At 34.7% G+C, this 15,503-nt stretch overlaps 1 protein-coding gene across 4 annotated transcripts in view; it reads left to right on the top strand.

Moving 5' to 3' along the window:
- Positions 1 to 14,854, top strand: part of SAMTOR (S-adenosylmethionine sensor upstream of mTORC1) — a 100,578-nt gene extending 85,724 nt beyond the window's left edge. For all 4 annotated transcript variants that reach the window (XM_002751698.6, XM_054237450.2, XM_078342108.1 and 1 more), the window contains 2 exons: positions 1,204 to 1,318; positions 11,642 to 14,854. In XM_002751698.6, coding sequence (XP_002751744.3) covers positions 1,204 to 1,318; positions 11,642 to 12,271 — 745 coding nt within the window. In that variant the 3' untranslated portion in view covers positions 12,272 to 14,854. The remainder of the gene's footprint in view (positions 1 to 1,203; positions 1,319 to 11,641) is intronic.
- Positions 14,855 to 15,503: the final 649 nt, after the last annotated feature.

Raw genomic sequence — 15,503 nt, 5'->3', positions numbered from 1 at the left:
ACCTGGCTGGTAATTACATGAACACTCACTGTGTGACTATTCTTTAAAATGTGTATATTTTATGTGAATAAAAAATTAAGGAGCTAAGCTAAAGAATGTGAAATAGGCTAAGTATATTACCAAAAATTGATCAGTTATTAAGCTGATAATCTTAATCCATAAGATTAAGTTATTGGTGATTGCTCCATAATGTTGAATTAACTTGAATGGTTTAGGATACTTCATCCAGATAGAAAATTCAATTTATAAGAAGCATTTATTTTTTAAGACTAAGACATGTATTGCTACTCATTTTACTAGAATCTATCCTACAGAACTTAGCATATAGCAAATTCTGCTTTTACTATGCTTTGGAAGATCATTAGTGGAAGAAACACAAAAATTTTATTATATAACATGGTAATAGTGAACAATGATATCTACCACTGTTTGAGCACTTACCATGTACTAGCCATGGGGTCAAGTATTAAATATATTATTAATTTGGGAAAAAAGTCTAAGGGTGACTACCACTGTTATCCCTGTATTACATGTTAAGCGTCAGAATCAGATTATGATCTTAGCTTTTCTGATTCCAGAACTCTTGTTCTTAACCATAGCCCAATTAAGGTTTAGAATATTTAGTAGTATGTATAGTAATTCATATTGTTATAGATTCTCATTTTTTACTCTCACTTTATCTTGAGTGTAGAATGAAGTTTTCCAGTGACTATATACCATGTGATATTGCAACAGCCTGAGTGTAAATTTGTCTTCCATTAAGCCAGACAATAGAGAATTGAAAAAATATATTTTTTTAAAAAGGGGGGCATGGAAGTGCCAGGTACAGTGACTCATGCCTGCAGTCTCAGCACTTTGGGAGGCTGAGGCTGAAGGATCACTTGGGCTCAGGAGTTTAGGACGAGCCTGGGCAATATAGCAAGACCTTGTCTCAATTTTTTTTGTTAATAAATATATATAAAACATGGCTGTACTTTTTTACTATCCTTTTAAGTCTAATAAATGAATATTTTTTAAGACTTGTTCATCTTAACTTCAAATATGGTGATTATTAATAGATACAACTCACAGAAGTGAAAGCTTTTGGGGCCCTTAGTAATTTTTAAATGTGTAAAAGGGTCCAAAAAGTTAAAGAACCAATAATCTACATGATTTCTTATATTCTCATATTTGATTTTGTTCTTATAAAATATCTGTTTTTAGGTTGCTACAAGCCTCAGGAAAAATCAGATTACTTGATGTTGGCAGCTGCTTTAACCCATTTCTGAAGTTTGAAGAATTTCTAACTGTTGGCATAGACATTGTACCTGCTGTAGAGGTATGCATAGTTTTGTTTTCAGACTTCAATATTTAACATGTATATTTACAAAGAAAAGCACTTTCTTTGCATCCCTAAAATAGCAAATATATTTCCTGTGTACCCAACAAGAAGAGATTTCTATTCAAACCTAAATAAATTTTATGAAAATTTGAGCATTTAACCAATTTTGTCTTTATTTTCTTTGTCATCTAAATAGGCATAGTCTAGAACTATGTTATAATAAAATCATTGGAATTAAGACGCTTCAGCTGGGCGCAGTGGCTGATGCCTGTAATCCCAGCACTTTAGGAGGCTGAGGCAGGCAGATCACCTGAGGTCAGGAATTCAAAACCAGCCTGGCCAACATGGTGAAACCCTGTCTCTATTAAAAAATACAAAAATTAGCCAGGTGTGGTGGCAGGCACCTGGAAATACTAGCTATTTCAGAGGCTGAGGCAGGGGAATCGCTTGAACCCGGGAGTTGGAGGTTGTGGTGAGCCAAGATTGTACCACTACATTCCAGCATGGGCAACACAGTGAGACTCCATCTCAATTCAGATTACAGACTTCCCCATAGCTGTTGTGTTTGGGTTTTGCATTTTGTTGTCTTTGGTTTATTATTTTTTTTAATGCATCTCTTTCTGAAATATACAGTGTTACAGAGCCATTATGGAATGGTAGAAAGAGACAGGGGCTTTGGCGTCAGTCAGATTTTATTAAATCCAGCTTGTTTGTACTTGAGTCGATGAAACTACTTAACATTTGGCCTGGTACATTATAGGAACTTAATAAATAATAGATACTATCCTTTCCTTTGAGAATGTTCCTGTGGGTCAGTCATTATGACACTATCATTTTAATTCTGTGAAGCAGGATCACCTCCTTAACCAGCTTGAACTTTTTTTTTTTTAAGATGAAGTTTTACTCTTGTTGCCCAGGCTCAAGTGCAGTGGCATGGTAACTCACTACAACCTCTGCCTCCCAGGTTCAAGCGATTCTCCTGCCTCTGCCTCTCAAGTAGCTGGGATTACAGGTATGCACCACCATGCCCAGCTGACTTTTTATTTTTAATAGAGACAGGGTTTCACCATGTTGGACAGGCTTGTCTCAAACACCTGACCTCAGGTGATCCACCTGCCTCGGCCTCCCAAAGTGCTGGGATTGCCGGCATGAGCCTTCGCACCTGGCCACCTTGAACTTTCTTTTACCTTAACCGTGTGATGCCAAGAGTTTGTGTTAAAGGCATTTTTTAAAGGTTGGTGAATTATTTATATCAGAACAAGTTAGATTTTTTCCAGAATAACATAAATTCATTATGTTTACCATTTTACTATTGTTAGACCTCCAAACACAAAAATTTTTACAAAATGCATTTAAATGTTAACAAAATATAATGTTAAAGTATGGGTTAGAGTATAAACTCCTTGGGGATTTTTTTTCCTCTACTGCTGTATTCCCAGAACCTAGAAGAGTGCCTAATATATTTAATACTTTTTAAATAAAAGAATAGACTCATACTTCCAACCTAGGTTTGAACCTCTCCATCACCATTTTCTAGTCTCTGATCCTCAGTTTTCTCATCTGTATAACAGAATTAGTAGTGGACCACATTTTATAGGATGTTGTAAAGCACCAAGCATAGTACCTCTTAATAGTGCCTGCTAAATAAGTGCTTGTTGTTACTGAAAAAGTTCCTGCATGAAGATTCAGCGTTCATATGAGACATTTCTTTAATTACATATCATTTTGATGAGCATGACTAAATAGATTAAATCTATATAAGTAACACTGAGGAACAACCAAGTCCTAAAACCATTACTGTTATACTTCTGTTTCTCTATGCTAAAATCACTGTTCTTAGCTTAACCACTGCAGAGAATTTTTGTGCCGCCAGGAACTACAATTTTAAAGCCCAAGTGGCTTCATGCATGGATTCTCTTCTCTTCCTTCCTCAAGACACACATGAGAGATGTTCTTCAGGGACTGCTGAGACATCATGACCATTTGATTTGATCCTTAAGCTTAATATTAAATCTATTTATGGATAGGGCTATAAACTTTGAATTGTATAGTCACTAGGGAAGACAAAAAACTGCTAGTAACTTAAGTAGTAGAATGAGAGTTTCACAATTCAGAATTCTGTAACTAATTTTAACTAACTTTAAAACAGACTAAAGGGACTAACTCTTCCAGCCAAGATGGGATAACATAGACTAGATTTATCATCTTCCCCCACTTGAAGCAACAAAAAGAGTGGACTGAATATTCGAAATAATTTTGATACTGTGCATCAGATAATGAAGGACAGTGAGCTCTGAGAGATGGAAAACAAATGAGATGAGCCCTACAATTACTCTAGGATATTGCCTTGAGAGTTTCCAGGATGTAGCACAGAGAAAAACCCAAGCAGAGTCTAGGTGATTCGTGAGTTGTAAAGATGGCATTGAGAGTCATAGGAGACCAAGGCAGCTAGAATTTCTAGAATAGTCTACTGAAAATAAGCAAACCATAGAGGGAAAACGCCAGAGGGCTGCAAAAGGTCCCCTTTGAATACTCAGCTGAGTATAGATAAGCATACATGTATATGAGAAAACTACATGAGACTCAAGAAGGTACTGTCTACTGTCTGAAAGGATTAGAGGTTATAGTGGCCAGCACTCACACAGGGAAGTGTTAATATTGTACCTGTTCCCATCAGCTATACTGGAATACTCAAAATTCACAAACATTGAATAGAGTACACAGAGAAGGGTCTTACCTCAATAATGGAGAATAATTTGCCTTAGATAAACACTGCTCTAGTCCCACATAATGGATCTTAAAAGCAAGACCCAAAAAGTTCAAATTGTCTCCAGGTATCTTAACTACATCCCAGAACACAGTTCAGGAATATGTATAGCAATCTATAGCTATTGTACCCACCAAGGTAAAATTCATCATGTCTGACATCCAAAAAAAATTACAGCCATGCAAAGCAGTAAGAAAATAGGAACCATAGAGATGAATCAGCTAACAGTGACCAACTCTGAACTGACATAGAAACAAGGACATTAAAATAGAGATCATCCAGTTTGGAAAAATTCCTTGAACTAAACATTTACAGTTTGTGCTCTTTCCTATATGTGTTATGCTTCAATATGGTTTTATTTTATTAAAACATATCAAAACTGTATAAAAAGCTAAGTAAAACCAGGGAGGTTTCTTAAAATACCCAAATCTATCATCTAGAGACAGACACTACAATGTGTAATGTGAAAATACATACCAGATAGGATTACTGCATATTAGATGTTGTAGAATGAAAGGTAAATTGAAGTTACAACAATAGCAACTATCCAAAATGAAACAAAAAATTTTTTAAATAGAAGAGCATCAGTGATACAAATCTAAGCAGCTAAATATAAACATAATTAGAATCTCCCAGAAGGTGGGAAATTTGAAAAAATAATGGCCAATAACGTTCCAATTTGATGAAAGCTGTTAACTCACAAATTCAGAGAAGCCCAACAAATCTCAAATGAAGGAAACATGAAAATTACACCAAGGAATATCATAATTAGACTTCTAAAACTAGTGATAAAGTCTTAAAAGCTTAGAGTACTGAGAGAAAAAAGTCACCTAGAATTTTATACCCAGCCAAAATATCTTTCATATGAAAGCTGAAATACATCAATATTAGCAACTTGTATCATAAGAAATGTCAAGGAGGACGTGCTTTAGTCAGGTAGAAATATGGATCTACACAAAGGAATGAAGAATACTAGTAGTGATAACTATACAAATAAAAATAAGATTTTCTCTTGTTTAAACTCTTTAGAGATAATTTACTATTGTTTTGGGTTGAATTCTGTCACCCTAAAACAGATATGTTGTAGTTCTAACTCTAAAGATGTGACTTTATTTGAAAATAGCTTTACAAAAGTAATCAGGGGTGATTAGAGTGACCCCTAGTTGAATATGATTTTGGTATCCTTACAAAAAAGAGAAATTTGAACTCAGAAACAAGCACCCAGAGAGAGCTTCACATGAAGATGAACACAGAGATCGGGGAGGTGCATCTACAAACCAAAGAACACCAAAGATTGCCAGCAAACCACTTGAGACAAGGCAAGAGGCATTGATTAGATTTTTCCTTCACAGCCTTCAGAAGGAAGAAACCTTCCCAAAATCTTGATCTCAGATTTCTAAGCCTCCAGAACTATGAGAAAATAAATTTCTATTGTTTAAACCACCCAGTTCATGGTACTTTGTTACAACAGCACTAGCAAACTAAAACAACTTAAACAAAAATAATGATACAGAGAAGAATTTTTAATATAAATAAAATGAGAATTTAAGACAGTAGTAGCATAAAGGGTGGGATGAGAGAATCAGAAATACACTTGGCCCTCCATATGCTTGGATTCCACATCTGTAGATGCAGTCAACCACAGATCAAAAATATTTGAGGCAGGGCATGGTGGCTTAAACCTGTAATCCCAGCACTTTGGAAGACCAATGCAGAAGGATTACTTGAGCCCAGGAGCTTAAGATCAGCCTATGCAACACAGCAAGACCCTATCTCTACAAAAAATAAAAAAGGTAGCCAGGCATGGTGCACTTGTATTCCCAGCTACTCAGGAGACTGAGATGGGAGGATTGCTTGAGCCCTGGAGGTTAAGGCTGCTGTGATCCAAGATTGTGCCAGTGTACTCCACCCTGAACAACAAAGACCCTGTCTCAATAAATAAAATAATATAACAACAAAAACAATACAGTGTAACAACTATTTACACAGCATTACATTGTATTAGTTATAAGTAATCTACAGATAACTTAAAATATGTGGGAGGTATGCATAGGGTATATGCAAATCCACCATTTTATATAAGGGACTTGAACATCTGTGGATTTGGTTATGTTCAGTGGTTCCTGGAACCAGTCCACTGTGCTATTAGTACTTTGAAGTTCTTATACATTAAGTGGTATAATATCACTTGAAGGTAGACTGATAAGCTAAAGCAGCTGCTAAGATAAAAGAGTTAATAAGCCAACAAAGCTGATAAAATCATAAAATATTAGTTAATTCGAAAGATGACAGGAGGAAGTGAAGAACAATCAAGTGGGACAAACAGAAAATAAATAGCGAGATTATAGATTTAAAACCTAAGCATGTCAGTAAACACATTAAATATCAGTGGCCTAAATACCCCAATTAAAAGGCAGAAACTGGCAGATTGGGGGCAAAAAAAGCCAAGACACAAATATGTTGCCCATAAGAAAGGTACTTCAATTATTAAGCCTCAAATAGAGTGAAAGCAAGAAGATAAAAGAAAGCTGGCATGGCTACATTGAGATTAGACAAAAGTATTTTTCAGAGCAAAGAATATGATCAGGGATAAAAATAGCCATTCCATAATAATAAAAGGGTCAGTTTATCAAGAGTACATAATCCTAAACCAAACTTGGTCTATGTACCTAATAACAGAGCTCCCAAATATGTAAACCAAAAATTGATAAACTGTCAAGGAAATATAAACATCGAAATTACAGTGATTTCAGTACCCTTCTCAATAATTCCTAGAACAGGTGCACTGAACACCTGGCGAAGAACTCACAATGGAAATTAGAACTTTTTGAAAAATATAGAATATCAAAATGCATAGATGCCACTAAAATTACAAAAGTAGTTACTTAGGGGAAAATTATAGCACTAAACACCTTTATTAGATAATAATCTGAAAGCAGTGACATCAACATTTCAACTAGAAAAAGAGTACATTAAATCTGAAGGAAGAGAAAGAAAATAATGAAGATCAGAGCAGAAATCAAATGAAATAGAAAACTTTCAGAAAAACAGTAGGGAAAATTAATGAAGGCAAAAGCTGGTTGAGTAGTTCAATAAAATTGATAAACTCTAGCCTACTGATAGAAGTAAAGAGAAAAAGCTAAAATCATGACAAGTTTTACCAACATTAAAAGGATAAGAAAATATGAACAACTTTATGCCAATCAATTACACAATTTAAATGGACTAATTCCTAGAAAGACATATAACCACCAAGCTTATTCATGAAGAAATAGATAAGATGAATGGCCTAAATCTATTAAATTATGAATTGGCAGTTTAAAACTTTCCCACAAACAAAACTTCAGGCACTAATATCTGTATGTTAAAATTTACCAAATAGTTAAGGAAGAAATAATACCAATTATATATATTCTCTTTCATAAAATTGAAATGGATGGAAAACTTTCCAACTCATTCTATGAGGCCATTACTCTACCAAAATCAGACAAAGATGTTACAAAAACAAAACTATAGACCCATATCCTTTATAAATATAGATACATATGTTCTATACAAAATGTTAGCAAATTAAATCCATCAAGGTCTTTTAAAAGAATAATATATAAAGCCAAGTTTGGTTAATCTCAGGAATGCAAAATTGATCTAATGGTCAAAAACAATATTTACCGTATTAACTCATTAAAAGGGAAAAGTTATTTGATGATTTCAGTAGGCAGAGAAAAAGCATTTGACAAAGCTTTGACAAAATTCAACGTCCAGACTTTCCCAATTAAAAAAACTCAGAAATGTAAGGGAATTTCCTAAACATGACAAAGGATAAGTGAAAAATCTCCAGCTAGCATCTTGCTTAACGGTGAAAGAAAAATGCTTTTCTCACAAGAACAACATAAGGATGTCTACTCTTACCACTTGTATTTATCATTTGTACTAGAGGTTCTAGCAATTCAATAAAGCAAGAAAAAGCAATAAACAACATCCAGATTGGAAAGAAGTAAAACTGTATTCACAGGCGTCATTGTGATTGTTCTATGTAGTAGTCAAAGATGCTTTTAGAACAAGTGAGTTTAGCAAGGTTGCAAGATAGAAGATAAATATACAGAAATGTGTTTTATATACTAACAGCAACCAATCAGAAATTTAAATTAAAAACTACCATTTACTCTAGCATCAAAAATATGAAATATTTTATATGTGAACATATATTTATATGAAATATGTAGCTCATAAATCCGACAAAAGTAGAAAAATCCACATGCTGAAAACTACAAATTGGGAGAAGTTAAAGATGACTTAGGCTGGGTGCAGTGGCTCACACCTGTAACCCCAGCATTTTGGGAGGCCTAGGCAAGTGGATTGCTTGAGTTGAGCCCTTTTAGTTCAAGACCATGTTGGGCAGTGTGACAAAAAACCCATCTCTACAAAACAAAACAAAACAAAAATTAGCCAGGTGTGGGGGCACTCACTCGCCTGTGGTCCCAGCTACTCAGGAGCCTGGCGGGAAGATTGCTTGAGCCCAGAGGGCGAAGGTTGCAGAGAGCTGATCACACCACTGTACTCCAGCCTAGGTGACAGAGTAAGGCCTTGTCTGTATAGAATCAGTGCAGTCCTGATCAAAACTCTTGTGGGCTTTTTTGTAGAAACTGAAAAACTTATTCTAAAATTTGAGTGGAAATTCAAAGGACCTAGAATAATAGCTAAAAACAACTTTGAAAAAGGGCAGTGTTGGAGAGTAACACTACCTGATTTCAAAATTAGTATAAAGCTACCATATTCAAGACAGTGTGGTATTGATGTTCAGTGAAATACAAAGATGGTTCACAAATAGGCCCAAACTTAGATACCTAATTTTGCCCAAGATGGAAAGCATTGTCCTTTCCACAATGGTGTGGCCTTTTCCACAATGTCTTTTCCACAAAGGGATACCCATATACAAAAGAAGAAACTTCAGACCATACCACACTCCATATAAAAAAAAAAAAATGAACTCAAAATGTATCATAGACCTAAATGAACAACCATAAACAATAAAACTGCTAAAGGAAAACATTGAAAGAAATTTTTTATGGCCTTGGAATAAGAAAAGCCTTCTTAGACGTGACTTTGAAAGCAACATCTAAGAAAGAACAAATTGATAAATTGGTCTTCATCAAAATTAAAAACCTCAGCTCTGCCAATGACACTGTTAAAAGAATGAAAAGATAAGCCACGTGATACTGAGAAAATATTTTCACGTCATATCTCACAAAGGACTTGTATCAAGAATATATAAAGAACTCTCTGGCTCACACCTGTAATCCCACCACTTTGGGAGGCTGAGGCAGGTGGATCACAAGGTCAAGAGATCGAGACCAAACTGACCAACATACTGAAACCCTGTCTCTACTAAAAATACAAAAATTATCTGGGTTTGGTGGTATTTGCCTGTACTCCCAGCTACTCGGGAGTCTGAGGCAGGAGAATCGTTTGAATCCAGGAGATGGAGGTTGCAGTGAACCGAGATCACACCACAGCACTCCAGCCTGGCAACAGAGTAAGACTGTCATTAAAGTTAAAGCAACCTGACAGAGCAAGACTCTATTGTTAAGTTAAAGCAACCCAATTATTTTTAAATGGGCAAAATATTTGAAGAGATACTTTAACACAGAAGATACCTGGATGACAGATAAGTCCGGGAAATGATGATTAACATCACTAACTCATTGAGAAATGTCGACTAAAACCACAATACCACTACACACCTGATACAATTACTAAAATGAAATAGATTAGCTACACCAAGGATAAGCATTTGGAGGAACTGGAAGTCTCACATACTTGGAACATGAAACTACATAACCACTTTTGGAATCAGTTGGAGTTATTTAAAAATTAAATGTACAACACCTACTGTATGATCCAGCCACCCAAGATATTTCCCCACAATAAAAGAACGTTGATTCAAACACTTGAATAGGAATACTCAAAGCAGCTTGAATTGTAATAACCAAAAACTAGAAATAGCCCAGATATCCATAAACTGATATATATGGATGAAGCAAGTATGGTACATCCTTGATGCAATGGGCAGCCGTTCTGCAGTTTTAAAAGGAATAAACTATAATACCTGCAAGAAAAATCTCAAAATGATTACTTATGTAAAATTCTAGGAAATACAAACTAGTCTGTAGTGATATAAATAACATCAATGGTTGCCCACTGGCAGGGGAAGAGAAGGGAGTGACTACAAAGGGGCATAAGGGAAATTATGGGGTGTTGGATCTGTTCATTAACTCGACCAAGCCAGTGGTTTCATGAGTGTAAAAATATGTCAGAACTTACCACATTTATGCTTCTGTGTCACTTATACATCAATAAAGCTGTCTTAAAGGAGAAAGGGAAGGCTGGGCGTTCTGGCTCAAGCCTGTAATCCCAACACTTTGGGAGGCCGTGGCGGGTGGATCATGAGGTCAGGAGTTCAAGACCAGTCTGGCCAAGATGGTGAAACCCTGTCTTTACTAAAAATACAAAAATTAGCTGGGTGTGGTAGCAAGCGTCTGTAATCCCAGCTACTCGGGAGGCTGAGGCAGAGAATTGCTTGAACCTAGGAGGCAGAGATTGCCATGAGCCAAGATCAGGTCACAGCACTGCAGCCTGGGCAACACAGCAAGACTCCCATCTCAAAAAAAGAAAAGTGGGGAGAGAAGAAAAACATCTTTTTCTGGTAATAGAACATTACTTTTCCTAATAGACAGTCCAGATGACTATGTGGCCAGCTTTTATATACACTAACAAGAACAAGGGATTAACGTTTTAGGTCATATCTTTGTTAATAACTATTGATATATGATAGAGCAATTTTTATCTATTTTTAAAATTGCTTTCTTATTCTGGCTTATTTCCATAGTTTTAAGATTTAGCAAATTATGTAATGTTGTTTATTCCTTTAGTTGTATTGTTTTCCATAGTCATATGTCTAAATAAATTTAGTTTGTTCCAAATCAGGGATTAACTTTTTAATAGAATAAAAGTAACGTTGAGGTTTACTTTTTAAATGGTTAAAGTTAATGGTTTCAAAGACTTGAGTTTTGGAATCATTCTGCTTGTACAAATTTTATAATGCCTCTTTCATTATCCTCTTTAATTTGATTCATCTTCATTTCATGGTATTTCTTGTTAGGATTTTTATATTAGCTTGTTTTTGGTAACTGTAAATGACAAAGTAAATGTAAATATGACAAAGCTTGGAAATAAGTCATTCCTGTAAACTTCTATCCAAATTAAAATTCATATTAAATTCCTAACCCAAAATGGACACTTAAATTATTTTTCATTTTAAATTGTTAGGCAAATTTTTAAATGATTAGTAACAAGTTTCTAGACTTAATTACTCAGGTTTTTGTGAGTAAAAGTTGTGATTGAATAAATCAGTTCATGTTTAGTGATTTAAAAGGAAAAATGTTTAATCAATGCTGGAATTACTATGATATGTGAAATACTTTGCTGAAAATTCTATGTATTAAAGTAGAAATAATCTTGAAATTCTTAATATGGCTTGTTTTCTGTTTCTGCAGAGTGTCTATAAATGTGACTTCCTGAACTTACAGCTTCAGCAGCCACTCCAGCTTGCACAGGATGCTATTGATGCTTTTTTGAAGCAGCTGAAAAACCCTATTGATTCTCTTCCTGGAGAACTTTTCCATGTGGTTGTTTTCTCTCTTCTTCTTTCTTATTTTCCATCTCCTTACCAGCGATGGATTTGCTGCAAGAAAGCCCATGAACTGTTAGTGTTAAATGGTTTATTACTTATCATCACACCTGATTCCTCCCATCAGAACCGTCATGCTATGATGATGAAAAGCTGGAAGATTGCTATAGAGTCCCTGGGCTTTAAACGCTTCAAGTACTCAAAATTTTCACATATGCATCTGATGGCATTTAGGAAAATCTCTCTAAAAACCACAAGTGACTTGGTTAGTAGGAACTACCCAGGAATGTTATATATTCCTCAAGATTTCAACAGTATAGAAGATGAGGAATATTCTAACCCTTCCTGCTATGTTCGATCAGATATAGAAGATGAACAACTAGCATATGGTTTCACAGAACTCCCTGATGCTCCATATGACTCAGATTCTGGAGAAAGTCAAGCCAGCTCTATTCCTTTCTATGAGCTAGAGGACCCCATATTACTTTTAAGTTAATGTAGAAGCAAAAGGCCCTTTCAGTCCAGGCTTCTAAACTAATTGCTTACACCAATTGGAAATACTAATATGAACTCATTACTTAAAACCTGGTTTGCATAAAAGAAATGCAAAGGTTTACAGAGTTTGCTATTTTTTTCTACTTCTCAATTTTAAAATTTATTCTTATATAGAAAGTTTAAAGTTTCATGCAGAGTGACTCATGTCATAGCAGAAACTACTGTTACTTTAGCATTTAGCACTATCATAGAAAGGTACCTTTTTCTCTTTAGTGCTATTGTGAAAAATGAAGCATAATTTGCTATATGTTTTCCTTTTCAACTTTTCAATGTTAACTATAAACCCTTGAATGGGAAACTTTAAGATGTAGAAAGCTGTAGATTGCACTTTGATGACTCACAAGTTAAATGTGATACAGAAATAGATTGGTTAGTTGTTTTGTGATGCTCTTATCTTTTTCTTTTTTCTAACTAAATTGTGATGTTACAGAAAGCCATTTTATGTTCCTTTTTTGTCTGATGATCCAATATTTCCTGAACTTTTTGTAGTTGGTGATAATTCTTTTTCTTTCTTCCATTAAAACCTCATTTGACAGCATCGGACATTGGGGAGAGATTTCCCCCAAAATAATGTATTCTGATTTCCTTAGTCCTATCCAGTAAACACCATTGCCAAAGTAGTATTTTCAAAACTTTGTGATTTAGGCCTTGGTGTGAAGTATATTTATCTGAGAGTTCACTTTTAGTTTTCTTAAACTTAGGTTTCATTTACAAAATTTTTTATTTAAGCAAGGAACAATATAATACTCAATAATGACCTAAAACACCTTTTTGAAAGGGTTTGCACTTGAAAGAGAGTTTGTTCTGTTGAAACCAACTTTAATATAGGGTCCTCACCTTTCCGTTAAGGAGGTGCCGCACTACAAGTTTCAAACTGTATGGAAAAACTTAAAATTAGCCCTCTGTTGGTGATCTCATAAAATGGCTTTGATGTTTTGGAATCTTAATTTCTATCTAAACTGTCAGAAAATTTTCTTTGAATATATCAATTAGTTGGCTGTGGGAATTTTCCCTTTCCACATTAATAATTGCCTTTCCGTGTTTCTGAATCAGAAGCAAATTATTCGGGAAAAAGATATGTCCAAACAAGACAAGATTAATTTAAACAGTGAAGACCATTTAGTCCACATTGTCTTGTCAGCCAGCAATTGTCATGTAAACTATCATTATTAAGAGTGCCACTGTGTGGATTTTGTTTTCAAGTGGTTATTACATTAAAATTACCTCATACTGAGGTTTTTGCACTGAAATATCACAGTTTCAGATTTCATGGTTAATGTTGTGCGTATGGTTGTGTGTATGTTTTTAAAGGAAACCTGCATTTTCAATAGTTGATCCTAAATTTCATAAACTGCACTTCTTTACTCTGGTAAAACTGATGTTTTTGTGCTTATTGTGAATTGCCGTAGTTACCTTTGAATGTCAACCTTTATTTAGAAATATAAAACTTTTATCCTTTGTGATATAAATGGTTGAGTGTTTGTACTCAGTATTTCAAATTTCACATGCTAAATTAATGAAAGTAACAAGATTGTAATTTTTTAAAGTCAGTTACTTAAACGCAATAAATATTGGTTGCTCAAATATGCCAGAAGTAACTTGAAATTTTTCATTTACTTTCAATAGCATAAGATTCCTTAATATTTAGGATTGACTGTTCTTTCCAGTTAAGCACTACAGGATTATGTCTTGTAGCTTCCCCAAGAGAAGGGAGGGAGAAAAAACAAAAAGCACTGTGTTGAGAATAATACAGAACTATTTTGGTAGTACTTTTTTTTACCATACTGTTTGCCTTTTGATTTGGATAAATACGATCTTGAGAGCAAAGAAAATAATACACCAAATGAAAATGCTTTGAAAGTAAATGAAAACAGCGCTTTTGAAAGGCTGGTGTGATATGACCTTGGAGCCAGCCTTTGTGTTAACAGCTAAAATGTTGGTGCTATAAATTCTGATTGTTTACAGATGTTGATTCTGCTTATGCTCCAAAGTGTGCATGATGTATTTTAAGTAGTACTCTGAGGAAGTCTCTTTATAAAACCTACTACCACTTAGTATAAATTTGTTTGAATTTATATCATTTGTTACTGTAAATTCAGCTTATTCAAATTAGGTTGACACAGATTTAAACTGATACACATTCCACCAAAGCCAATTGAGTGTTTAAGTATTGAAGTTTAAGCAGTCATTGCAGCTTGGTGCCAGATCATGTATGTAATGACAAGAGAAGTTAATAGGGCCTTCTAATACTGTATGGGTACTCTTAAGAATTATTTCATTTGGATATAAAGAAGTTATGAGGCCTCCTGTCACATTCACAACAGGTTCTCCAAAGTAATTTTGTTGTTTCAAAAACAAATGGTAATCATTTGGTTGGATTCTTCAGGATCATGACTAGATCATGTGGTTTTACCTTAGTTGCCAAGTGGTGGGAGGTAGCATACCTGAAAATGTACGTGTTTGTTGTATTTTTTCACATTTTGTGAACAAAGCACATTTATTAAAAATTTTAAATTTTCTAGTATTATTTGTCTGTTACTTGTAACTGAAAGTTCTGTGGTCTTTGATTTATCTCACTAAGTGATTTCAGCATTGAGAAGCAATTTAGAACTTGAGTGACTTGCACAATTTTCCAACTGGATTTCATTTTTGTCAAATCCCTTAGTGTCATAAATTTATTCACTGAGATCCAGAGAACTCATATGACTTCTCATTGTCATATATTGTCCTGTTTATGGCAGAAGCAGGGTAACAGCATAAGTTCTAGTTCATCGTATGTAAACCATATCATATTCTTCTCTTTGAAAGTAAATTACCTAACAGATAATTTATGAGTTATTTCAGGACAGCAGACGTCTTTCTCATAATATGAAGGGGTTTTGTTTTGTTCATTATACAAATGTTTGAATTCTCCCATGTGCTATATGCTGAGGAAGCAGCAAGGATTGGAGTGATCACAGTCCCCTGGTCTTGTGGAGCTCATGATCTAAGCAAGAGTAAAGATAAGCATGCTACATCTACTTAGTATCCATATCCAAGAATGATTACCTGCCAATCCTACAGTTTTGCCCCTGCTTACAATCCTTAATTCACAGAAGTAGGACAGAAAATAAGGAAAGCTTTAAACACAAAACTAGCAAATTGTACATTGTCGATAAGAGAGATGTATTGTT

Source organism: Callithrix jacchus, chromosome 11, assembly GCF_049354715.1.
Source record: "Callithrix jacchus isolate 240 chromosome 11, calJac240_pri, whole genome shotgun sequence".
In the NCBI taxonomy this organism is placed as follows: Eukaryota; Metazoa; Chordata; class Mammalia; order Primates; family Cebidae; genus Callithrix; species Callithrix jacchus.
Note: the sequence above shows the minus strand (reverse complement) of the source record. Positions and strands in the feature narration are given on the sequence as shown.